At 49.3% G+C, this 24,790-nt stretch overlaps 1 protein-coding gene and 1 long non-coding RNA gene across 2 annotated transcripts in view; one reads left to right on the plus strand and one right to left on the minus strand.

The window, feature by feature from the left end:
- Nucleotides 1–1,040, minus strand: part of RTTN (rotatin) — an 85,178-nt gene extending 84,138 nt beyond the window's left edge. Inside the window, exons 1-2 of the mRNA XM_081149028.1 lie at nucleotides 951–1,040; nucleotides 324–511 (exon numbers count right to left, since the gene is read on the minus strand). Of these exons, the coding sequence (XP_081005154.1) occupies nucleotides 324–511; nucleotides 951–981 (219 nt within the window). The 5' untranslated portion in view covers nucleotides 982–1,040. The remainder of the gene's footprint in view (nucleotides 1–323; nucleotides 512–950) is intronic.
- A 296-nt stretch (nucleotides 1,041–1,336) lies between these two features.
- LOC308562692 lies at nucleotides 1,337–6,488 on the plus strand. Its single transcript, XR_013999649.1, has 2 exons — nucleotides 1,337–1,578; nucleotides 6,109–6,488. It is a non-coding gene; the product is annotated as an uncharacterized lncRNA (long non-coding RNA).
- The last annotated feature ends 18,302 nt before the right edge of the window (nucleotides 6,489–24,790 follow it).

Consider the following 24,790-nt stretch of genomic DNA (forward strand, 5'->3'; position numbering starts at 1 on the left):
CGTGGCTTAGGAGTCGTGGACTGTAACATGACCTTTAAACGTGCCCTTTTTCATAACAGACCAAGTCCGATTCTAAACAGGACACAAGGAAAAGCAGGAAGACGAGTGTGAACCTCCCCCAGGGCCCAGAACCCCCGGGAGGCCCGAGTCACCACTGGGCACAGGGCAGGCGGCGCGAGGGGTCGCCCCGCACATCAGAGGAACGGGAGGCGGGGCCGCGCACCCGCAGCAGTTTCGATGCAACGCCCCCCGGCGGTTTCTCAGCACTGTTCGCACTCGCTGAGCCCGGGCGCCCCAGCGAGGCCCGGGCCCGACCCGCGTACCTTCACCAGCCGGCTCAGCAGGCCCAGCGCCTCCGCTCGCAGGGGCGCCGCCGGGAAGCTGAACCAGCGCAGCAGGAGCGCCAGCAGCAGGCGGTCCTGGGCCAGCTCGGCGCCGCAGACCAGGCGCAGCTCCTCCTTGCACAGCAGGGTCCTCAGCGCGCGCTCGCGGATCTCCGCCAGCGGGTGCCCTGCGGGGACAGGCCGCTCGCCGCCGCTCCCGACCGACCTCGACCCAACCCGGACCCCGACCCGGACCCGACCCCGACCCGACCCGGACCCCGACCCGACCCCGACCCGACCCGGACCCCGACCCGACCCCGACCCGGAACCCGACCCGACCCCGACCCGACCCCGACCCGGACCCCGACCCCGCCCCCCGGAGACAGCCAGACACCGCGGCGACCCGGGGCGGGGCTCAGAGGGACCGAAAGAAACCGGGTTTTCACCCGCCCGGTCCGGGGGCGCTTGGGCCGCGCCCTGCGGCCGTGACACCGAGGGGGACACGGGTCCCCGCGGGCCGCCCTGCCCAAGCCGGGACGAGCACGGACATGTGACACCGCCCGGCTCCGCAGGCGTCCACGGCCGGAGCGCGAATCCAGCGGCGGCGGGGGAGGCCCCGACAGTTACCGAGTTTCCTGATGAGCCCCGTCAGGGCCATCGCGTCCCGCTCCCTCAGCCGCCGCCGGAGAATTAAACCGCCGCGCCACAGCGTCCGGCCGCGATGGACGTCCCTCCGGAAACGCGGGCGGCGTGACAGCGGGTTCCGCCACGCCGCGGCGGACCTCCCGACCGGCGGGAGCCATCCCGCGCGCTGCCCCCGGCCTCTGCGCCCCAAGAGAAGCCTGCGGTTTTTCTGTCACGACCGCCACGCAACCCCCGTCCCCAGACAGCCGTCCCGCAGGTAGGACCCGAAAGAGTGAGGAGGCACGTAGAGGCGGACCGGCTCTGGCCGCCGTGCACGCCGGGAGTTGTAGTCCAGGCGCCGACGTGCCCCCTTCCGGGAACTCCGGGCCCGCCCCCGCGCCCGCGGCCTGGGTTCCCGCGTCCGAGCGCGGGCTCCGTTCGCCCTGCGGGGCTCGCTCACCCGACGCGGTCACCTGGCTCCTCGGGGCCAGGACTTTACAGCTTAGAATCTAGCGTTCGGTTCTGTTCGGTTCTGTTCTGTTCTGCTCTGCGTGGACTCCCCCGCTCCGCGTCGCTGAGTGACTCGCCCTCTTTAACGGGCGATGCACCTGCGGAGCCCCGCAGCGTCCCGGTGAGTTCAGTGCAAACAGGACCCGGGGGAAAGGGCTGGGGAGGGAGCCCGAGGGGGCAGGCGGCGGGGGCTGAAGACGGAGGGGGGGGGGGGTAAGTGAGTTAGTGTTTGAATGCACCGAAGCTGAGCTTGGCACCGACAGGGGCGAACAAATAGGCGGGCATTCTACGCAGCGGGAGAGCAGCGACAGAACAGTTTGTGCAATGCTTTGCATTTGGGAGAGCGTTTATCTACTGACCTTTTCCAGGTCCCTGGGACAGGGACGGCAAGGCGGCTATATTCCCATTCTTATTTTGCAAAAAAAAAAAAAAAAGAAGGAGGGGGTGGCTTAAAATCAAAGCAGTGTCTCACCCAAGGTTTTCTTTGTACTAAATATTCCTAGGACCTTGCTGCCTCTGCACGTGTAGAGAGTGGGCGTTGTAGGACGACTAGGAGTTTCTTTGCCAGGCAAAGGAATGGAGTAAAGGATTCCTGCCAGAGAACAGACTCCATGCAAAGGCAGGGGTTCAGAGGGAGCCTGTCAAAGTAAGGGAAACGAGACCTTTTAGGGGGCCAAATGAGCTCAGGGAGGAAGAGAGGGAGGGGAAGGGGGCTGCCAGGGGCTGGTTCTTCTCGAGTTGCTCCCCCTGCCCCTTTCTGGCCCAGCCAGCCTCCACAGTGCATGACCTGCACCTTCCCGCCTCCCAGGCCCTTGGCTTCCAGTCGCTGTGGAGATCAGAGAGTGGGAGGAGAGAAAGGCCTGGATGTTTAATCAAGACTCCACTGGCCCGCACCTAAGCCTGCCTGGCCGAGATGGTAACAGTGGCTACCTTCCTCCACCCTAGGGTGACACAGCGCCTGAGGGACAGGGAGCCAAATGGACCGAAACGTAGAAACCGCAGAGGTAGTTCCACCAGCCGAGAAGTTTCAGTGGTTATCCGGGCAGGCCGGTTTTAGTTGTGGACCTGAAGTGTCGAGGTCTAAATACACATGACAGCACAGAGCAATAAGGGAAGGACGTTTCCAGTGATATTTCTAAGATGAACAATTTTCGATGATAAGAAACTGGGGCCCTGGCCAGTGGGGCTCAGTTGGTTGGAGCGTCGCCCCATGTACCCGAAGGTGGCAGGTTCAGTTCCCTGTCAGGGCAAATACCCAGGTTACAGGTTCAATCCCGGGTGACAGGCACGCCGGAGGCAACCAATTGATGTTTCTTTCTCACATTGATGTGTAGAAGGTATTCACAGTCCCCTAGGGCAGGCAAACATTCTGTGCGTCTTCCAGGAAAGTCGCCTGGACACCAACCTGCCTTATTTAAAAATAAAGATAATTTATTAATAATTCTGATCTCTAACAAGGAACAATGGTTGGGGCCTGAGACTTCATTCCCCGACAAATCAAAAAGCCAGAATGACCTACCACTAGGATGGCTGTAATCAAAAACAGGGGAAATAACTCTGTGGAGGAAACTGGAAACCTCACACATCACAGCACTATTTACAACAGCCAGCGGTAGAAGCAACCCAAATGTCCCCCAGTGGAGGCGTGGGTAAGTAAAATGTAGTATATCCATACCCGACTAACATTCAGCCTTAAGAAAGAATGAAGTATGGGTACACGCCACAACATGCATGAACTTTGAAAACATTACATCAAGTAAAAGAAGCGAGTCACAGACGGCCACATACTGTGTGAGTCCGTGTATCTGTCTGTCAGTCTGCTCAGGCTGCCATAAAATGCCACAGGCCGGGTGGGTTAAACAACAGAAATTTATTTTTGCACAGATCTGGAGGCAAGAAGTCCAAGATGAAGGTGCCGGAAAATTTGGTTCCTGGGGAGAGCCCTCTTCCTGGCTTGTAGAGAGCGGCCTCCCAGCCGTGACCCCCCGTGGCCTCTCCTCTCTGTCTGCAGAAAGGGAGAGAGAGGCGCTCTGGTGGCTCTTCCTCTTATGGGGGCACCGATCCTGTTGGATTAGGGCCCCAGCTTTTTGACCCCATTTATCCTTAATTACTTCCATAAAGAAACACTGTCTCCAAATACAGTCACATCGGAAGTTAGGGCTTCAACAGATGAATTGGCGGGGAAGGGGACAGTTCGGTCTATAACAATACGAAGTGGCCAAACAGGTAAATTCATAGAGCCAGAAGGCAGACTGTTGGTTGTTAGGGGCCAGCTGGCACAGGAGTGACTGATAAATGGGTGCAAAGCCTGTTAGGGGTGATAGAAATGTTTTAGACCTACTTATGGTGGCTGTACAGCAGTGTGAATTTACTAAATGCTGCTGAGTTGTACACTTTGCTTTTTTAAATAAAAGACAGTTTTATTAGCAAAGAAAATCCATAGCCAATTGGAAAGCTGCTGAAGCCAGGTCCTGTAAAAGGTATATTCTTACGGGATGTACAGATGTCTTTGTTCAGTTTTCAGTGAATTGTACAGTTACAATTTTCAATTTTGTGTAATGTGGATTTCCCCTCAATTAAAAAAAATAATAATAAGTGACACTTTTTGAAAAAGTCAGGGAATAACAAGTTTTGGCAGTGATGTGGAGAAATTAGAACCCTTGTGTAATGAAATGTAAAAGGCTGTAACAATTTTGGAAAAGAGTCACCAGTCTCTCAAAAAGTTCAGCATCGAGTTACTGTATGACGCAGCAGTGCCACATCTGGGAATATACGCCCCAAAATGAAAGGCAGATGTGCTCGCAGAAACGTGTACACGGACGTTTATAGCAGCATTACTCGTAAGAGCCAATGTGTAGCGACAGCCCAAGCGTCCATCAGTGGGTGAAGAGAGAAAATGTGGCTCATATACACAAGGACATATTATTTAGCCTTTGTAAAGAATGAAATTATAGGCCCTGGTCGAGTAGCTCAGTTGGTCAGAGCGTCATCCCCATATGCCGTGGTTTCAGGTTCAGTCCCCGGTCAGGGCACATTCAGGGATCAACCAACGATGCATAAACAAGGGGACAGCAAATGGATGTTTCTCTCTCTCCCCACCTCCCTTCCTTCTTCCCTCTCTCTCTCCCCTCTCCCTCTCTCTAAAATCAATAAATTTTTAAAAATTGTAATACATGCTACAACGTGGATGAGCCTTGAAGACATTATGATAAGCCAAGCCGGACACGGAAAGACAAATACTCTCTGATCCCACGTATAGTATTTGAGGACATTCAAGTCAGGTCGAGACATGAGTGAGGAGGGTAGAGTCGCAGAGTGTAAGGCTTCCAGATGAACTTAGAGATCATTTTCGTGGGTTTTTTTCTTTGCTTGTTTGTTTTAACCCAGTGGCCACGGACCTCCAGAGAGCCAGTCAATGCCTGGCCTGTTTATCATTTTTTTTATCTGCACAAGCGCCCTACGTCCTGGCTTTCCTCCGTCTCCCCAAGCATTCTCTCCACCTGCAGGGAAAGAAAGAAGCGGATCTGTCCCGCTCTCGCCTTTGTCAGACGTGGAAACTGAGATTTGAAGAAACTTGGCTTCAAGGCCAAGGTCACAGGGTTAACTCGAGTAGATTCCACTCCTCTTTCCCACCAAGGTGCTCCGAGTTTCAGGTGACGTTCCCTGTGGGAGCGTTTCCGTTTTTAAGGGCACTGCTGGAACTAGCTGTCCCTGGAACAAAGGAGCGGATTGTGGCACAACCCCTGACTCCGCGGGTGCTGCCTTCACGGCGGGCAGTGGGAGTCCTCTAACGAGGGGGGAAGGAGGGCGACCAGAATAGAAGCTGAGAAAGGGCACAGTGTTTGCTGACAGCGACAGAGGGGGAGGTGCCCACTGCAACTCCTTGGATGTCCTTTGGCCTGAACGACTCCCCTGAGACAGGCAGGAACTGGAACAATGGTCCTGGTATCGGAGCACAGTCTAGAAGCAGCACCGCGCACAGCGGGGTCGGGCGTGCAGGGGAGAGAACGGAGAGCTCTCTGCAGCTCTCCTTCCCAGAACCAAAGGGGAAGGAAGAAACTTGGCCTCGGCACAAGGACCGCGAAGACCAAACAGGCCGCCTGATAAAGCCTCGAGCTGGCCAGAGAAATGTAAGCCCTCTTCTTGGCGAGAAGTAGCTGCTCTAGTAATAAGACCCTTTCCCAGGAAGGCAGGTGCTCTGTAGACCATTCGCCTTCATGAGCACACGGGTAGGTTTGGCTGAAAACCTCGCAGCACCGAAGAGCAGGATAGTTCGATGCAGTAACGCAGGGGCCAGAATGGTCCAGGAAATGAATGCACGATGCCCGGAGCCCTCTTCCAATAAATCTCAAAAATGTGCCAAGTGACACAATGCTCAAAAGACGTGTTAATTCGCCTGGCCATCATGGCTCAATGGTTGAGCATCGACTTAGGGTCCAGGAGATTCCCGGTCAGGGCACAGGCCCGGGTTGTGGGCTCAATCCCGGTGGGGGCCTGCAGGAGGCATCCGATCAGTGATTCTCTTATCATTGATGTTTCTATCTCTTCCTCTCCCTTCCTCTGTCTGAAATCAATAAAGACTAAAAATTAAAAATAAAAAGTGTTAATTAAATTAGTAGATTGGAATGATCATCTAATATCGTGGGCATAGTCTCTCCAGCAGGAAGCAGTAATCAGCAAGAGCCAATTCCAGTGAGCTGGGAGCAGCGTCGTTGCTGGGACCCAGTGGGGTGACCTCCACTTTGCTGTTTGTGCAACAGATTCTCCAGCGTCCACTCAGGGGACTCCCTCGGTGATGGTGAGAGACATGGTCAGGGATTTGGAAGATCCCAGCAACAACTCACTTTCCTGTCCGTGACTGTGAACCTGCCTCTTTCAGCCGACGTGGGCAGCAAACAGGGCACGCGGGTTTGTTTCTTGTATCCGGGAGACGGACAGTGAGGAGCCCTGGGGGGCATTAGCGAGGCTGTCCTGACAACCACCCTCTAGGCTGCAGCCAGAATCCGAATTATTTACTCCGCGAAAAAATTATTTTCCTGCCATGTCCTGCAATGGACAGATTTCTGTTGATACAATTTTTTTACAAATCATATACTGACTACTAAGCTATGTAAGGATATTCTATAATAATATGTAACATGAATAAATTTTAATGGGGAATAAAAAAGAAACTAAACATCCATAGGGCAAAAAAAAATCCAACATGTAGTATGTAGGTACAGTTTGTATCTAGACATCCTGTAAGTGAATGTTACTCCTGCTGCTTAGCATTAGAAGTCTCAAGAAATATCTCGTGATTAACTGGTGTGGATTTGACAGCAGATGCAGCAATTTCATTTTTAGCGTCATAGGAATAAACATGCGCCCCGGCCGGTGTGGCTCAGCTGGGCCGGCACCGTCCCACAGGCGGAGAAGCCTCAGGTCGGTGCCCTGCTGCAGGCTTGATGCCCAGCAGGGGGCATGCAGGAGGCAGCTGGTGGGTGGTTTGTGGGGTTTTTTTTCCTCTCTCTCTCTCTCTCCCTTCTTCTCTCACTAAAATCAATAAAAACTTTTTTTAAGTGCACTGAGTAATGTGTAAGTTCCTCTGTGGCCACATCTCCGCCTTACTCAGCGTCACCTTCCATGAAAGAACCGAAACCCTCCTTCCCAGTGGCGGTCACTGAAGTCCTGTGGCTCTTGGCAGGTAACCTGTGCAGGGCTCACCCTTCTTCACAGGCTGTAAGGGGCGATCCCGTTTATTTTATCAAGCTTGGAGTTATTGCTCGCTTCAGGCGGGGAATCCTGCTTGTGCTGGGGCGGGGGGAGTTATTTTACTGCAAAAAAAAAAAAAAAGGGGGGACACATTTCTCTTGGAAACTGTTGGCCTTTTTCCCAAGCAAGCTAAACCCGGTAACACGTTGGGAAAATAAAACAGGTTCATATCGTGGAGCTGCCAGGGGTGCACTGTGGGGGAGGAACATGCTTCCCTGTACCCCGCAGGTTCTTCTGGCCGGTTAGTAATCAAACAGCCCTGAGGCGGATTAGCAAATAACCAAATTTAATACACGCCTACATACGTGTGGGAACCGCACATACATGAGTCAGGGACCCCGCGTGAGGGGTTCAGAGACCGACAGGGTACGCGGCCTATAAGACATGCTGAGCTGGGGATGAGCTGAGGTGCCCTGGGGGCTTCTCAGGGTCACTGCAGGGCCGTGAGACGAGCAGATGCCTAGTGACCAGGAGTCCGACCGGCCGCACAGACGGACAGGTCAAAAGAGGCCATCTCCCGTCATCGCTTTTCACGGGCAAGGCTCCTGACTCACGCTCCTCTGGGCAGTCAGGGGAGGGGCAGGGGTTTCTCCAGCTCCGACCAACCTGCACACCACCGAGGCAAGTCTTGGGGTGGCCGGTTCGAGCCCCCACAGTGGGATGTCTGATGAGATGTCATCGCTGGCTACTTCAGTGGCCTGTCCATATTTTCTCTGCCCTGGGACCTGAGAGCCAAAGCGCCCGGCCAGTAACTATCCCGGTAATATTTCAGTGACTGTCAATGCCGGTTATTTTTTTTCTGTCTCTCTTCTCCGATACCTGCACGTGTTGGGAGGAATTAGTAACACGGTGGAGGGGTGGGGAGTGGGCCCCCCTGCCCAAGTCAGAGGGTGAAGGGGGCTGGGCTGGGCTGGGGAACCATCGGAATCCTGGGGGTACCTCCCCCACCGTGGCCCAGGGGGCATCCTGCCCTCTCGGTCGGAGGCACCATTGGGTAGTTCCTCCTGTAAAGACAGAGCACGACTCTGGAAATTCAGTTTGTAAACCATTCCTCTTGGCCGCCTTAACTCCAGCTCGTCAGGAAATAAAGTTGACGGTGAGATAAAAATCTCTTTGAAGGGCGTGTTAGGTAAATGAATGAAAGCATGGGGTGGGGGGGAGTCCAGTTCCCATCTGAACATTCCCCACCTTTCCCAACAACTGCTCTTTCATAAAGAAGCAGGCCTTTGTTCGCCGCAGATTTACTTAATGGCTCTAGCAACCCGGCCACAGGGAGATTTTATACCGAGGGGAAAGTCCGTCCTGCATACTTTTCAAAGGTGTGTCGGTGTTAGGAAAACAAAGCAGGGTGTGGGAGAGGCCACAGTGGGAAGCTTCAGGCCTATCCCAACCCAAGGGTTAGAGGACACCCCATTCCCAGGCCAGTGCCCTGCTTACTGGGAGGTTCAGACTGGGGCCAGAAACAAACAAAAAACTGTCTTATTGAAAACTTTGAACTAATTTTTAAAGTCTTTTTTTTTTTAATTCTATTTAACCGTGATACATTTCTTTACACAAATTTGTAGGGCATTACGATGCAAAGCAAAATACTAGCCAAGCTTGAAGGAAGTCCAAATAATACAATAGCTTGAATTGGTGTGAAAACCAGTAGCACAGAGTGAGTAGCAATAAGTGACATTGCTCACTCACTCGGCCGTGCAGGAAAACAGCGGAGTCTGGCTCAGGCTGCGAGAGAACTGCCCCATTTACCTTTCCCGGCCCCAGAAACAAATGTTTTAACCGTGGTTACGAATAAAATACCTGGTGCTTTATCTCTGTGTTGACTCAAAATTATTTTTCTCAAAACGTAATTGCAAGTGGTACCTAAGACAAAGGGCTCCAGCATGCTCTTCACTCCCTTTGACCCTAGCAAAGGATTTTTAAAAAGAAAAAGTGTCAGGGGTTTCTGCCAATGTTTTGGAGGAAAAAAGTGTGACATTTTTTGAGTAGCAATGGAATGTTGTTTTAGTGGGTGGAAACAGCAACAACACACACTCAGAAACATAATACTTTTTTCATTTAATGGAAAATACTTTTCAAACATACTGCAGTTTATCCATAGAAAAGTCAATGTACAGGAAAGGGAAATGTATTGCTCCTTTTCAGAATCATGGAAATCAGACAAAGACTTAAGACTTTAGTTACACAGACTGGATTAAAAACTCATGTAAAGCAGCATTTTCAACACAGCGATTGTGTTAATATGGTCTGGTCATTTGTGCTTTTCTTGTCTTTACAAACGTTATGATATAAATACATAGAGATAAATAGGTAGATAAACGATAGGTAGGCAGACGGACATGAAAAACCAGTTTACATCAGTGGTTTTCCATATGTATATTCTAAGTACGGGAACACATGTAAAGCAGAATCATTTATTTAACTTTAAAAGCTGTATTGTAGTCCCTGGCCGGGTCGCTCTGTTGGTTAGAGTGTCGTCCTGATAGGCCAAGTCTGCGGGTTCGATCCCGGGTCAGGGCACATACACGAATCAACCCATGAACGCATAAATAACTGGAGCCACAAACTGATTCTCTCTCTCTCAAATCAATAAATAAAAAAAATTTTTAAAAGCTGTATTGTATCATCAGCTGTATTGCATGCTTAGGATCACAGGTAAATTGTTGATAAAATCATCAATATCTATTCATGTCCACATATAAAAATGTACTCAGAACATTTATGCCAAAAATGCACTAAGTGAAAAAACAAACAAACATGAATTCCAAGCTTACGTTTCCTTTTGTGACACCCACCTTCCCACATGCCCTACGGGAAGACTTCTGCAGGATTCCCGTTTGGCCACGAAGCCTTTGCTGTCATTCCCACAAACGGAGTCAATCTTCCAATATTCCAGTGAGAGGAGAGCACAGAAAGTAGAGGGCGGCCAGTGATTCCAGGTCTACCTGGGCATCAGAACTATAACGGGGCTGATAAATAATGAATATTTCAAGGATAAATATGTCCCAAATACCGTATGCACACTCATGTATAAAATTGTTTGTTTGTTTTCCTGAAATTCAAATTGAGTGGGGCCTCCTATGTTTTTTGTCTGGCAACCCGAGACGTGTGGCTGTTGGTAAAACCAGCTTAACACACGTGCGACCCCTACTCTTTACTCGAGTGCCTTTATGAAAATCGCATCAGAGAACCGCAAGATGAAGATGATTTTAATCTTACCGAGCAGACGCTTCTCCTTAACCGGAGATCACCATTTGTATCACCAGATACCACTGTGCGCTGGTCAATTAACATGCAGATGGAGGCTGCCTTTCCTGAGGAACAGACTTCAGAGATGGATAAGACTCATGAATAGCTGATTAATGGTGGAAAACGGCCCCGTTAGCTAAGTGGATCAGTGAAGTCGGGGGCAGGAAAGGGAACAAATGGCTGTGTAATTGTAAGATGCTCTGCGGATGATTCGGCAGCAAGGCATCTCCTTAGGGGAATGTGGCCCGCAGGGCGACTTCTAGGAAGTATTGGGGCGCACATAATCTCATCATGGGCGTATTTCTCTTCCTAACCGTCCACTTTTGTCCAACTGGAATCCAGTTAAATAAACCTCAAAGGCTCCCCTGAGGGAAAAGAAAGGCCACAAGAAGGCAGAGGGTTTGTTTCTTTCTGTGCTTCAGAAATGGGGGGGTGGGGGGAGTGAGTGTGTGTACTGATCAGCTTTGCAGTAACCAACGGGGAGAGGAGGTGGGGGAAATGGAATCAATCTTTATTTTCCCCTGTGCGTCTCCAACACCGGGCCCCTCAGAGACAAAGGACTGATGCCGACAGTCAGGAAACTATAAAATATTGTCGGCTATCATTTATAACCGATGCCAGCGTGCCAGGAGGTATAGATTTTCGGGAGCAAGAAATACATCATTTGTAACTGAAAAATAATAGGTACATCTTGACTATCAACCTTGTGCAGAAGAACCATCTCCAAGATGTTCCCATTTGTCAGGTCGGTGAAATGGACTCGTTCTCACGGGCGATGGAGCAGATTGAGACAGTTGCCTTCCTCTCTCTGGACATTATAGTTCTAGTAAAGCAGCCCAAGGTCAGCAGAGCTTTGCTAAGGTCATATCTTACTGTTGATGCAGATTTCCACTGAAATTGCTGAGCTAAATTCCCTTCAACCCTATGGCTCAATTTTTTTAGGACCAAGTAGCAAGAACTTACTGTGTTAAATTCAATCTTTTTTTTTTTAATATGTCCTTATTGATTTCAGAGAGAGGAAGGGAGAGGGAGAGAGTGATAGAAACATCAATGATGAGCTAGTCGTTGATCAGCTGCCTCCTGCAGGCCCCCTGACTGGGGATGGAGCCCACAACCCAGGCATGTGCCCTGACCGGGAATCAAACGTCAGTCTCCTGGATCCTAGGTCAATGCTCAACCGCTGAGCCACGCTGGCTGGGCTTAAATTCAATCTTAGAAGATTCAGCCCAATTGTCCAGCTCTTTTATTCAGCTTTTGTATATTACCCAGAAAACTAAGGGGCTCTATATTTTTATCCAAGTCATTAATTAATGTGATCAGCAAAGGGCCAAGGGCAAAGCTTGCCCATGATTCTGATCATTTGGCATTTTTTATTATGATCACTCATCCTGAGTTCAGTCTATCAAACCATTCTTGCCTGAAGCTAACATTTCTCCATTGAATCCTCAAAGGTATCATATGAGAGGTCTTAAGTCTAAATACCCTGGGTCCACAGCATGTACCCTAATTACCCCTTTGGTCACACTGTCTAAAAAAGAAATAAGGTTAGTGTGACATCCCTTGTTTTCAGTGAAACCATCCATAGTCTCATGATCCTGGCTTCCTTTCCAAGGAGCTCACAAACCACTAAGTATCAAGCAACTCATTCACCATTATAACAAGAGGCCTTTTTAAAAAGTAGACGTGAAATTCATGCAGGGAGCATCTTAAAATTCAGACAAAACAGTAAGTTGCAATGCTTGCTTTTTTAAAATTTTCTAAATTTCTACTGTGCCCTGGCAACAGACGGATATTGTAGAAGAATGAAAATATAATAAATGGCAATAAAAATGATAATTTCAAAAGAAAGCCTTTCGTTTGTGTTTTTGATGCAGTTACATTTTATTGTTACGTATTTTTATCACTCTCATTACCTTCAAGGGGTTGCGGTTTCCCAAAGGAAAACCATGTTGAAGTCAGTCCTAGTCTCCAAACCTGCTTGGAAAAGTTTATTGTGATTAGTTTGCAACACTGCTGTGCAACCCTGTTAAATACCGTTTCTACACCACCAGCTTTATGTGTCTGAAGGTCTATAAATCTGTCTAAACCGAGTGAGGAGGGATCCGTGAGCAGAGTCCAACCAAAGGGATGATCATGGTAATTTCACGGCAGGCAATCCGAAAAAATAGACTGGTCTGTGTTAAAGCCTTAGTGTCGAAGTTATATTCCAGAGGGAAAATTCATGCTGTGGAGTCGACATCACGTTACTTCATAAAATAAAAAATATGAGTGAGGAAAAGTCCAGTGACTATTTTTGCACAGCGTAGAGCACTGAAGACGTGTTTCTGGCAATGAAGTTTCCCAGATCTGAAACAGCACAGTCTTTGTCTTTGAATTCATGCAGGAGATCAGTCAGTAGTGAAACATCCCAAATTTCCCTTGTGAGTGAGTGATGCTGAAAACCAGCAGGGCGAGGTGCTTAGTAGACACTGTAAAGACGTATAAATATACTCAGACTGAGGCGCGTAAATGTTTGTTCTGCCTCGCTTAAGGTATTAAGATCGTTAAAGAGCTACCATCCCTGCTTAAGCTTTAGGGGATTGGCAGTGGATACATAAATAACTTGATTTGGACTCTATTGTCACAATATGAGAAACGATCATTTCATTGTTACAAAATAGAAAATATTGAAGTCAAATAGTATCAATTCAAAAGTAATTGTTTGTCCTGGGCGGTGTGGCTCAGTTAGATAGAGCATCATCCATACAATAAAAGGTGACGGGTTCGATTCCCAGTTGGGGCACATACTCAGGTGGTGGATTTGGGAGTGTGTGTGGGAGGCAGCAGATCCATGTCTCTCCCACTTTGATGCTTCTCTCTCTCCCCCCTTCCTCTCTCTAAAAATTAATTTAATAAAAAAGGCTACTTGCATTTTTTTAAAAAAGGAAATTTTTAAAAATCCTACTTAAAAGAGGATAATTTCATTACTTTCTTTTCCTGAAAAGGAAATTCGCGCTTTACCTTTATTGATGGGGATTCCATTAGGAATTCTGGCTCTAAATATTACTTGGTAATTTTCATCTGCTGTTGAAATAACAATGCCCCCCCCCAAAATGTCCAATAATTGTCACAGTAAGCAAGGAATAAAATTTACAAGGCATATGCTCTCTTCCTTTCTCTCCACACTGAAAAGAGAGCAGAAATTGCTGCTTTTTCAGTAATTTTTTAAAATCTAGGAAATTACTATGGTTTTAATATTATTGTTTATCATGATAGCCTATATTTTAGAAAATTATGGAGTACATACCATACAAATGAAATCAGTTTGCTAGCAGTAAATTACACACAGTATGTTTTACTGTGGAAAGTTTAATGTTATTCCATTGACCTTCCTATGAATTTGTTTCTCTTTCCTTCCGTGGCCCCATCTAAACAAACGTTAATGTTAATTAGAAATTAAGCTCTGGCTCAGGAAGTGACTGACCCTGCTTTCATCTGTTTGTAGTGAGCTCCCAGGACTATAAAATTAGTGGAATAGAACATGGTCCAGGCTCTGTGCCAATTACTTTTAAAACAGACATTTTTAAACTAAAATGAACACCGTACCCATATATGCATTTGATTTAGAAAACAGTTTTTAAAATCAGAAGAAAGTCTCGGCTTAGTTTCTGTATTGGTGTGACATTCCCCAAGCCCATTCTCCGCAGACTGACACGCTCCCTGGCGGACAGCATTTAGCTAAATAAGATAAGGCATGCTCTTATTAATGTGAATGTGCTTATGTCTCCCATAAGAGGCAGTTCCCATAACAAAGCTTCATTTTACTAATTATATTAAATAATGTTTTTTCAGGCTGGCGAATATAAAAGGACTTTACAGTGCAGTTGTTTGCTAAACAGATACTGTGTTAGACTCGATAACTCAAAATTGTGTTCGTTTCCCAAACCGACAAACTAAGATGCTATTTTTTCTCCCTCCTACTCTTCCTGAAATAAAAGGCCTTGTGATTCTTGGAGATGCCGGTCATGTTTATGATCCTTACCTTTACTAGAATAAACTTTTTCCCTTTGCTAGTGTAAAAATATTCAGGCATGATCCACAATATTACACAACCTGTAAAAGTGAAAGCATTCGCAGAAAAGAAAGCCCTGGCCTGATTCGTTCTGACAGTTACTACCTAAGGTCACGCCACATTTTCATCAGATTCGGATACCAGGCAATCAGTATACTCCAGGCTGTAGAGTCTTAACTCTGAAGAAAAAGTTCCAAGAAAGACAACAGGAGTGTAGCCACCTCCAGACGACAAAAAAGAAAAGAGAGAGACTAGTGAGGACCCTTTGTTTCACACAGACAGGGGACATGGGTGACGTGATGGGCTCATCAAACACGTGAAAAAGTCCTGTGAGAAGACTAGGGAATGTTTGTCTGTTTGCAACAAATACCGCGATCAGAAACGAGCTCGCACGGAGGGACTTTTATTGGCCCCGTGACAGCAGGTCTTCACCTCCCATTGATTCAACACTGGAATGAAGCGGGTGGCTCACTCGGGGCAGTTTAACGAAAGAATAAAGAAAATTTCCGACCAGTTCAGACGCCCATAAACTAACGAGAGAAGGGCTGAAACGACTGGGGCGACTCGGGTCCATGAAACGCACAGTTCATTCAAATGTACGAGTTCGTAACTTTTGTAATATTTTTACGACACCTAATAGCTATCAGACAATCGTTTGAGAAATAACAGAAACAGCTCGTTTGGATTTCAGCTGACGCCCAAACCTTAGCCTCCGTGAGGATGCCCACGGCCTCGGCAGGCTCCCAGGCTGTTAACCGGATCGTTACGTGCTCACAGGGGCCTCGACTCTGGGTCGTCTCTAAGTATCCTAGAAGCTAACGAGGCCCTGCCGCTGGAGCTGAAATGGCATAAATGGAGAAAGGTGCTGTGTTTTATCAGGCTTGTGGGAGGGAACGGGGGTGGTGGCTGGACTACGGCGGCTGCATTAGAGACATAGCCCACTGTGCACATGCCCCATCAGACAAGCGTTGGCACGAGGGCTGACCTCACACGGCCACGGGAACTGGTCGGACAGCCTGGGGCAGGCAGGCGGGCAGTCGTCTTTCTGCCTGGCGTCTGACCTTCTGTCTGCAGGGCCAAGGCAGGCGTGGAGGAGAGTAAGGGACCAGGGGCCCATGAGCATGAGCCGCTGTCCCCAAAGGCACACGAGCCCTGCGAGCCTCTCATCACTGCCAACGCTGGTGACGCGGCGTCCTGCAGGGGAAGGTGGCATCTTCATCTTAGAGCTAAACGCACCTGCCCGGGCATCAGAGAGGGGATGGGGGATGTGGGGAGGCGAAGCGGCTGCCCACCCGGGCACTGCCCACCTACCCACACCGGGGAGGGTCCAGCAGGAAAATGACCACAGGCCTGAGCCACCACATACCTGTGCCTCTCCTTGGGTCTCTGGAGCTGAAGAGGAACAGGACTGTGCCTTGGCTTCCCCCAGACGTCCCTGTGGCCTGTCCTAACTAGAGATCCACAGGGACAGGAATCCCCAGGACTGTCGTCCAGCCTGGCCAGGTTAACGCGTGCCAGGCCACCGAGCGTGCTTAGGGATCACCCGGGAAGCCGACGGGACGGCGGGGTTCCACAGTGCAGTGTGCGCTCCAGCGAAACCCCACCACGCCGCACACCTGACTCGCACCCCTCTGCCAGCCGCGAGGAAGCGGTTTTCTGTCGATCAAGTGCGGGCAGAAACGGAAGCGGGCCCGAAGGGGTGAACCCCAGACGGCATGAGCAGGGACAGTGCACAGAGTGGGGAGCAGAGTCCGGATAACGAGGGACAATGACACCCAGGAACTAGCGACAGTGGGAAGCCCCCAGAGCAGCCTGATCTGGCCAGAGGAGGGGACACCTCAGCGAGAGAGGAGGGTGGCTGAGAGGCATCCCTACTGGACCTGGAGCCAAGGAAGGCAGCCTCTGTCCAAACTGCAGCCCAGCAAGAAGGGCGTGGGGGGGCAAGCACCCCGATTCTCTCTGCTCCGGGTCTCCACTCACAGACCATCTCCTAACAGCTGGGCCTAGTCGGGCACCGGCGGGCAAGGAGGCCCAGGCGGTGAGGCCATAGAGGGCAGCCTCCCCGACAAGGCGCCCGCAGAGAAGGGCGGGGGGGCGGATGTGAGTGGAAAGCACAGGGGGTCCCCTAAAGCCAGGGGCCCCTTCATAAGCGGAGCTGTTTTACAGATGGCATTTGCTGACCCTACTGGAGTTCTCAGTGGGTAACAGAACCGTGTCGATTACTGAAGGTAACACATTTCTGGGAAACGCTAAATTACTCAAAAGCTTCCTAAGGGTCTGTGTATACCCATAACGCTGGCTTTTCTTTGCTGTTTGATGTCATGCGGCCTCGGGGACCGGGACACTCGCGGAGCAAGGGCAGACCCTGCCAGGTGCCTCCTGCCCTACCCGGTGCCCCTGCGGTTCACCTGCCGGTCCGCTTCCTCCCTGCTCTCCACCCACCGCATCCCAGCATCAAATCGGCATTCCTTCGCCTGAGCCGGGGGCAAGGAAGTGGAGGCAGCACCCCCCCCCCCCCCCCCCCCCCCCCCCCCGCCCATGGGCCTGCTGCCTTGCCCAGGGCACTGCAGCTTCCGCCCAGGGATGCCCCAAGTACCCGAAGGAGGGAGCGCAAGAGCCTGGCCCTGTCGGTCGGTCGCCCGGATGAGCCACGGTGCTGCCAGCCCAAGGGGGAGACAGCTTCTACCATGCCCCAGGCCAAGATGCTGCGGTCCCTTGCCCTCGTCAGCACCCAGGTGGACCCTAGGCAGCCAGGAGGGGTTGAGCAGGTGGGTCCCGGGCCAGGGGCCAGGAGCAGGTGACTTAGAACCCAAAAGGTGGAAGCTGGACCACGTATGAGCTGAGCTTCCAAGCCCCTATGGTGTGTTTTATGGACCCACGGGGTTTCATTTACGGAATTCAATTCAAAGAGAAAGTTGTTCACAATTGCAGGGCAGAGCATTGACCCACAACTGTGAGACCCTCTGATCGTGGGACCCTGGGGGACTGTGCTGGTCCCCAGCCCATGGAGCCAGCCCTGGATAGGGCTTTGGAGTAATTTCTTTTTTTTCTAGAAATTCTCTCAGGGATTTTAACCACGGTTAAAATGCAGCCCATTTCCTGTGTCTGGAACATCTTGCAAATATCCATGAAATGAGACTGAATTGTTGAATTATTAAATGTTTGGACCTTGATATAAAGATTTTTTTGTTTTTGTTTTTTCTAATTTAGTGATGGGGTTTTCTATTTATTAAGTGATGTTTTCTTATAATCTGGCTATATTTCCAATAACGAGAAATGTTTAATACTGACATAGAACGAGAAGGGTTTTATTTTGAAAGACCCTTGGGACCACTGTGACCTCGGGGTGGCTTCGATATGCAGCCGGAAGAGATTTGACAGGGCCACAGTCTTGGTTCTGATTCTAGAAAAGCAGCTATTTTACTTCTTTCCAGATGTTAAGGTTTTGAGGTTTACTTCTGACACTGATAATGTGAACTCTTGGACAAATATTTGACTCTTTTTGAAAGAAACACTAAGAATAGAAAATCCCACTCTGGCTGGTGTGGCTCAGTTGGTTGGGTGTCATCCTGTGCACAGGAAAGTCGCCAGTTCAGTTCCCGGTCAGGGCATGTGCCCGGGTTGCAGGCTTGGTCCCTGGGGGGGGGGGGCGGGGTACAGAGGCAACCAATTGATGTTTCTCTCACATCAATGTTTCTCTCTCTCTCTCTTCCTCTCTAAAAATCAATAAAAAATATTAAAAAATAAAATAAAAATGGAATATCCCATGTAAGCATTTCCACAGTCCACTTGAGTTCCTCATAGCAGAGCTATTGGTATCAATTAATTTAATTAAAACTGAATGTCAATTTCAGTGTGTCTATTTCTACTGATTTGATAAACTAAAAGGAATTATCTAAAATTTTCCCACTATTTTATTTTTATTTTTATTTGGTTAAAAAAATTAACAGGAAAGCCCTGATCTTGCCTTATAAGTATGAATTATTTATAAGTGTAAAGTAATTTGTACTGTTTCTTTCCTCCCTTGGAGTAATTACGTAGGAAATACTTCATTCTTGCAACAGTCCTGAATTATAAGATGCAATTTTTAAAAATATGTATCAAGTAATTGATTTAAAAGCCTCTGATGTAGAGACTAAAAGGTATAGATAAGATGGAGGAAAATAACTTTCAGATACTTCTATTCTCCAATTTAAGATAAAAATAAAAATCCAACCCACATGTTTGAGGCAATGGTTCCTTCTCACTGAGCAATATTAATGTTAAAGTATTTAATCATAGTGTTTCCGAAAATCAGCTGTTATTTAAACCTGCAGTTGTAGTTCTTAATTTTTACCATATAGATCTTCACCTTTTCCCATCAAAGTGTATAATAGACACAAAATAGTAAATAAGGTCCTAGAAAATAGAAAGAGAATTCATTTCATCTCTCAGAAAACGTCTGAGTTCCGGGTTGCTTTCCAATGGCCTCACGCCTGTTTTAGGGTAAAAGTTTTTGCCGTGGGGAGAGCGTGGTTTTGAAACGGGGGCTTTTGTTCCTTGTCAGGGTGACAGAGCAGAAGGGAACCTGCTGGGAGGTGTTTGCTTTGCCCTCGGGAGGGCCCTGGGACAGCCCCTGGGCGACATGGGAAGAGTCTTCCATTTAGAGGGATTGATCCTAGTCTGGCCTCCAGCTTTTTATTTTATTTGTTTATTTATTTATTTTGGTTAATCGTCATCAGAGGATATTTTTCCATTGATTTTTAGAAAGAGTGGAGGGGGGGGGGAGAGAGAGACAGAGACTGATGTGAGAGAGACCCATAGATTGGCTGCCTCCCCACATGCCCCACCCAGGGCAAGGGAAGAACCTACAACTCTGGTATGTGCCCTTGGCCAGAATCGAACCCGAGGCCCCTCCGTGCGCTCAGGCTGATGGTCCTCCACCGAGCAACACCGGCCAGGGGGGCTCCGGCTTTTACGTACAAACAGGACAGTCCTACCCTCGACTACCTAAAACTTACGGCCAATTCTCTGCATCAGCTGGAGATAAAGGCTTACATACACTCCAGCCAAGTTTCAGGAATAAATGTTCAATCCCACGGCCACTCGATTTCAGCAGTGACTGGGGGATCCAGCGGGTCCCCAGCAAAGGAGAGCCGAGTGCTCGCACTGCTATTGTTTGTGTCACCACCTCCCCAGGGTTGTTTCCAAACAAACCTGAACCTGCAACAGTCACTGGGAGGAGGAACCGTGAGTCGGGGTGCTTCCTCGCGGGCGGCCTGGGTCTCCTGCTGCCGTCTCCCTCCGGGTTGAGTCCTGGAGATGCCACGTCTTCCCTGCGTTTCCATGCCCACTCGGCACTACTTTACAGGGAGACTCTGTTAGAAAACTATTCTAGGAGATCTGAGTCAAAATTACTCACTGACTATTTTTAACAGTTTGCTATTAGCTTGAAGTGCACACTGTATGCCAGTGAAAACGTAATACTGAAACAGGTGTTTATTGACAGGCTTTCATTAATTTCCTGCCTAATGAAGCCTTGTCTTTGCCAAGTGGTTTTCCTGGGTTGGTGCACAGCCTCTTACACTTCTGCGTCTCCCTGAAGTCAGACTTTCCCAGGATGACGACCTAGGGGCAATAAAGGGAGAGAGGAAGGGGCACATAGGTGGCCGACCTAGCGTTCATCTTCTTGTGATAATTATTCATGATCACGGCTAACCGTGAACTCTACGGTTCAGCTGTTCTCAACTTCTCTTGATCAAAAGTTCAGGAACGAGACGGAGTTGAGAGCTGGTTTGCTCCGCTCCTCAGTCATGTCATTGTCCCATTATTTCTACCCTACAAAATACGGTTTCCAAGGACACGGTGAGGGATTGTTCCAGTGTCAACAGCAAGAGAAAACAGGTAAGGACGTGCTCAGGATTCTTTATATGTGGACACGGGGTTAAAATTAAGCAGTTTGTATATTTGAGACCCTCACCAGTGGATGCTGAATCTCATCTTCTTAAGATGTTACTTCATTAAGTCACTGAAACATCTCATCTGTGACAAATTAAATATCAACAATCCAGGTTCCTATTAACGGAGAAGGAAGGTAATTCAGGGTAAAAGAAATATATTTCCCTCTGCACACATACAAAATTTTGAAAGAACACAGAAAAATCTGTATTAGGAAATATTCAATTATTATTGGCTTCTGAATAAGTCCAAATACATGCAAAGGCTAGATGGTTATAAAATAATAGTCATTTCTGCTCAATGTTGCTGTGAGCCTAGATAAAGTGTATTTAAAATCCTGGAGAAAAAAAATTACCAAAATTGGGTGTAGTCATGTACCAGCTGGGCACTGGGAAATCACCCCTCGCTTTCTCTAAGGGGGAAAGGGCAGCATGGGATGGTGAGGGAGGGGTGGGGCGCTAAGCCAACCGCGTGAGTTCACATCCTGATTCTCCCACTTTAGCTGCAGGGCCCCGGACAAATTATTTAACCTCTCGCCGAGTTATTCTCATTTGTAAAATGGGGGTGTTAGCTATCTACTACAGCAAACAGATCACCCCAAACCATATGGGAGTTGAAACAACATATAGTATCTCACGGAATCTCTGGGGCAAAAATTCAGAAACAGCTCAGCTGGGTGGTTCTGGTCTTGGTCTGGGGTCTCCTGTGAAGTTACGTCAAGGCGTGGGCTGGGCTGCCGTCATTCCCAGGCTCGTCTGGGGCTTGGGATCCCAGGCGGCACCCTCATGTGGGGCTCGTTCTCGGCGGGAGGTCTCAGATCCTGCCCACTTGGGCTTGAGAATAATTTTTTCTCTGACACCCTCTAGGGCAGACGGTCCAGCTCAGGTCTGCAGGCCCACAGAGCCCGCAGGTGGCTCCCTACCTTGGCCAGCCTCGCTCCCAGGCGCAGGCCTGTCCCTTTGCTCTGCTGCTGGGTGAGGGCAGCTCCAGTCAGTCTACGCTCTTGGGTATTCTCCGTGCGAGTCTGACACCAGGCCCTCCACAAACCAAGGGCATGGGGCAAGCTCTCTTTGGTTTTCTTTTCTTTTTTAAGATTATTATTATTATTGATTTTTAGAGAGGGAGAGAGAGAAACATCAATGTGAGAGTGAAACATCAGTGGGCTGCCTCCCGAACACCCTGACCAGGAATCGAGCCCACGACACAGGCATGTGCCCTTGACTGGGAATGGAACCAGCCACCCTTTGGTGCACCAGATGATGCCCAACCAACTGAGCCACACCGGCCAGGGCTCTCTCTGTTTTTCTTGAAGTTTCTCATCTTTTGGCTTAAAACGGGGAGGCGACAACCCCTTTCCTCCCTCGTTGGAAGAGAGAACGAACAGCCTCTTCTCTTTTGTTCCCTGAAGCTAGGTCAGTTGGCCAGTTCTGGGGAAACAGGTTTGGAGCCACTCCTTTTGCAAAGCTGGCCTAGTTTAGCCCTCAGTGTAGGATGCTCAGCACCTACTGTTCCCCAACCTCCAGCCAAAACTCTGAGCCAGGGCGACGTTAACATGGGTCCTGGAGGAGCCATTCCCTGGAAGCGCCTCACAGAGCTGCTTTCACGGAGAGTGCCTTTGATCTCCAGCCCTTGGCCAGCCCCAGCCGACACGTGACTCGGGAGAGGAAGTCTGTGCACACCAAGGCCAAAGGTATGCTCCTTAGACGCAGCCAGATGTTTGAACGACCAGTAGTTTTTTTTCTTGCCCCAGCACAAATCTCACACTTTCCAAATATATCTGCTGTTAACTGAAACACGTAAAATTAGTTCTATATAAATTACAGTCAACCTAAATGCTTCCCTCATCATTTACTGGTGGCCTTGTGTATCACACCACGACTTACATTCTATACACTCATCTTGGGTTGCTCACTAAGTGATCTAACACTGCACCCCGGCAGCTCCAATGTCGGTCCCTCTAATTAACGAGATAAACCTGACTTTCAGCACAATGAAGGTGTTTTGAAACCTGTGACTGGTTTCACTCTCAAGAATATACCTGAGCGGTAAAATCAAAGACAACTAACTACCCTAGAGTAATTGTTGCCAATCCAGCAGTTTTTAACTTTTGAAGGGGATCAGTATATGCCAGCCCCACATATGTCACGTTGGCACATTGATTATTTTGAGCTGAAGGCAATTGAGAAACAATGGCAGACACGGGAAGAGTTCTCTGCCCTTTTCCTTAAAAACTGGGCATAAAGGTGACATAAATTTCCATTTATAAAGGTGTTTCCCTCTCCAGGAAAATTGAGATGAGATAAAAGATGAGTCTGCATGACAAATCTTACTAACCAGCCCTTAATTACCGTACATTTCTTAGTCACTTTTCCATAAGTTTCCGCCCCTGGAACCTGAACACCCTTCCCTTTGTCTGGGCACCTCTCCATAATTTACCTCCTCTGAAAATTCTACATAAGCCCTTAAGTCTAACTGCCTCTTTTGGTTTTCATTTCTTTTCTGGGAAGCCCCTGGGCACATGAAAATATTAACATCAGTTAAAAATATTGTCCTTTCATCTGTTCATTGGTCTTTTGTCAGTTTAATTTGCATGCCCCGGGGACAGGACTTAAGAGATGAGAAGTTTTTCCATTTACACTTTGGGTTACTATTGCTCTGAAAAAATCACAGGGAAAAGCTAAAAGATTTGGTAATGAATTAGGTTTTTATTGATGGGGTTCAGAACATGTTAACCAAACTATGGCACCCCAATATACTGAGTATTTCAGGCTGATTACTTGATGAATGGCATGTGTAGTGTCTGACCTTCCCCTGAAGCAGGTCATGAAACTAAGGAAAGACTTTCTGACCCACCTCTGCCGCAGGTCACACACGCCCTTCACACCTGGAGAAAAGGAGCGTCCTAATCTCCAAAGACCGAGGGACGCGGAGAGGAACCTGAACCAGCCCCTCGCTAAGCTTCCTCAGTTTACACACTTAACTCAAAGCCTTTGTCCTAGCATATCTTTCTACAACTTTCCAGTCCTCATCAAACCTCGATGAAAACACTCAGATTTAAATTATATTAAATAAATTTGTACGCATGGGGAGGGGTGTTTAAAGTGGATCGTAATAGCCAGGATTCAAGGGCAGGGGCCACGTGGAAGGAGCGTCAAAGGACTTTCAGGTAAGTTTTGCAACCACAACTTCATCTTGCTCTTAAACTTTCTCACCTGTTAATTTTTTTTTTAAAGAAGTATTAAGAGAGAGAAACGTCAATGATGAGCGAGTCATTGATCGGCTGCCTCCTGCTCGCCCCCAGACTGGGGACAGAGCCCGCAACCCGGGCCTGTGCCCTGACCGGGGATCGAACCGCAATCCCCTGGACTCTAGGTCGATGCTCAACCGCTGAGCCAGGCCCGGCCAGGTTCACCAGTTAAACTCTTAACTCCAACCAAAGCCGTTCGCTTTACCTCCACCTCTACCCTAAGTCCAAGCTGCCATCGCCTCTCGCCAGGGCTCCCAGCTCCGTCCCCCGAAAACCCATTCTCCACGCAGGCAACGGGGAGACCTGTGAACCACGGGAACTAGCCTGCACCGTCCCCCGACTGAAACGCTCGCTGCTTCCCGTTACCCCTGGACTGAAACCGGAAGCCCTGCCGCTGAGGCTGGTGAGGGCCTCCTACCTGCCCCATCTTCTCACCGCGTCCCTGCCAGTCCCACCTCCCTCGTCCCTCAGATGTGCCAAGTTCCGCCACAGCTCCGAGATTTTCCTGGAAGGCTCCTTGGCGATGTCTCACCATCCTCAGAGCGCCTTCCTGGACCACCTCCCGCAGCGCCGCGGCCCCTCCCCAGCGTCTGTGAACCCCACGGCCCTCCTTACTTCCCCGGGTGTAGCTGCGGTTTCTTGTCCAGCTGCTTAATAACTGGAGGCTGACGCTTCCCTCCCCTCTCTTCCCCCATTCCCACTAAGTTAACCTCTTTAGGGTCCGACACCCGGTCTGCCTGTCCCTTCCCTCATCCCCTGCGCCTAGAACGATGCCGGGAACACAGGCGATGCTCAATAAATGCCTGCTGAGTGCCGTGTGGGTGAAAGAAAGCCACAGCCCCGCTCCGGGGCTCGGCAGGGCACAGGACTGCGTCTCTGCCTGCTCCGATGGCACAGAGTTGTACGCTGCCTGAGTTATTAGTTTCCTAGGGCTGCCCGAACCAGGTACCACCAACGGGGTGGCTTAACACCGTAGACGCTATTCTCCCACGGTTCTGGAGGCCAGAAGCCCGCCCCAAAGGCCCCGGGGAGAATCCTGCCTGCCTCTTCCAGCTGCTGCTGGTTGCCAAGTGATTCTTGGCGTGTCTTTGCCTGTAG

This window comes from Miniopterus schreibersii (genome assembly GCF_964146895.1).
Source record: "Miniopterus schreibersii genome assembly, chromosome: 10".
Lineage (NCBI taxonomy): Eukaryota > Metazoa > Chordata > Mammalia > Chiroptera > Miniopteridae > Miniopterus > Miniopterus schreibersii.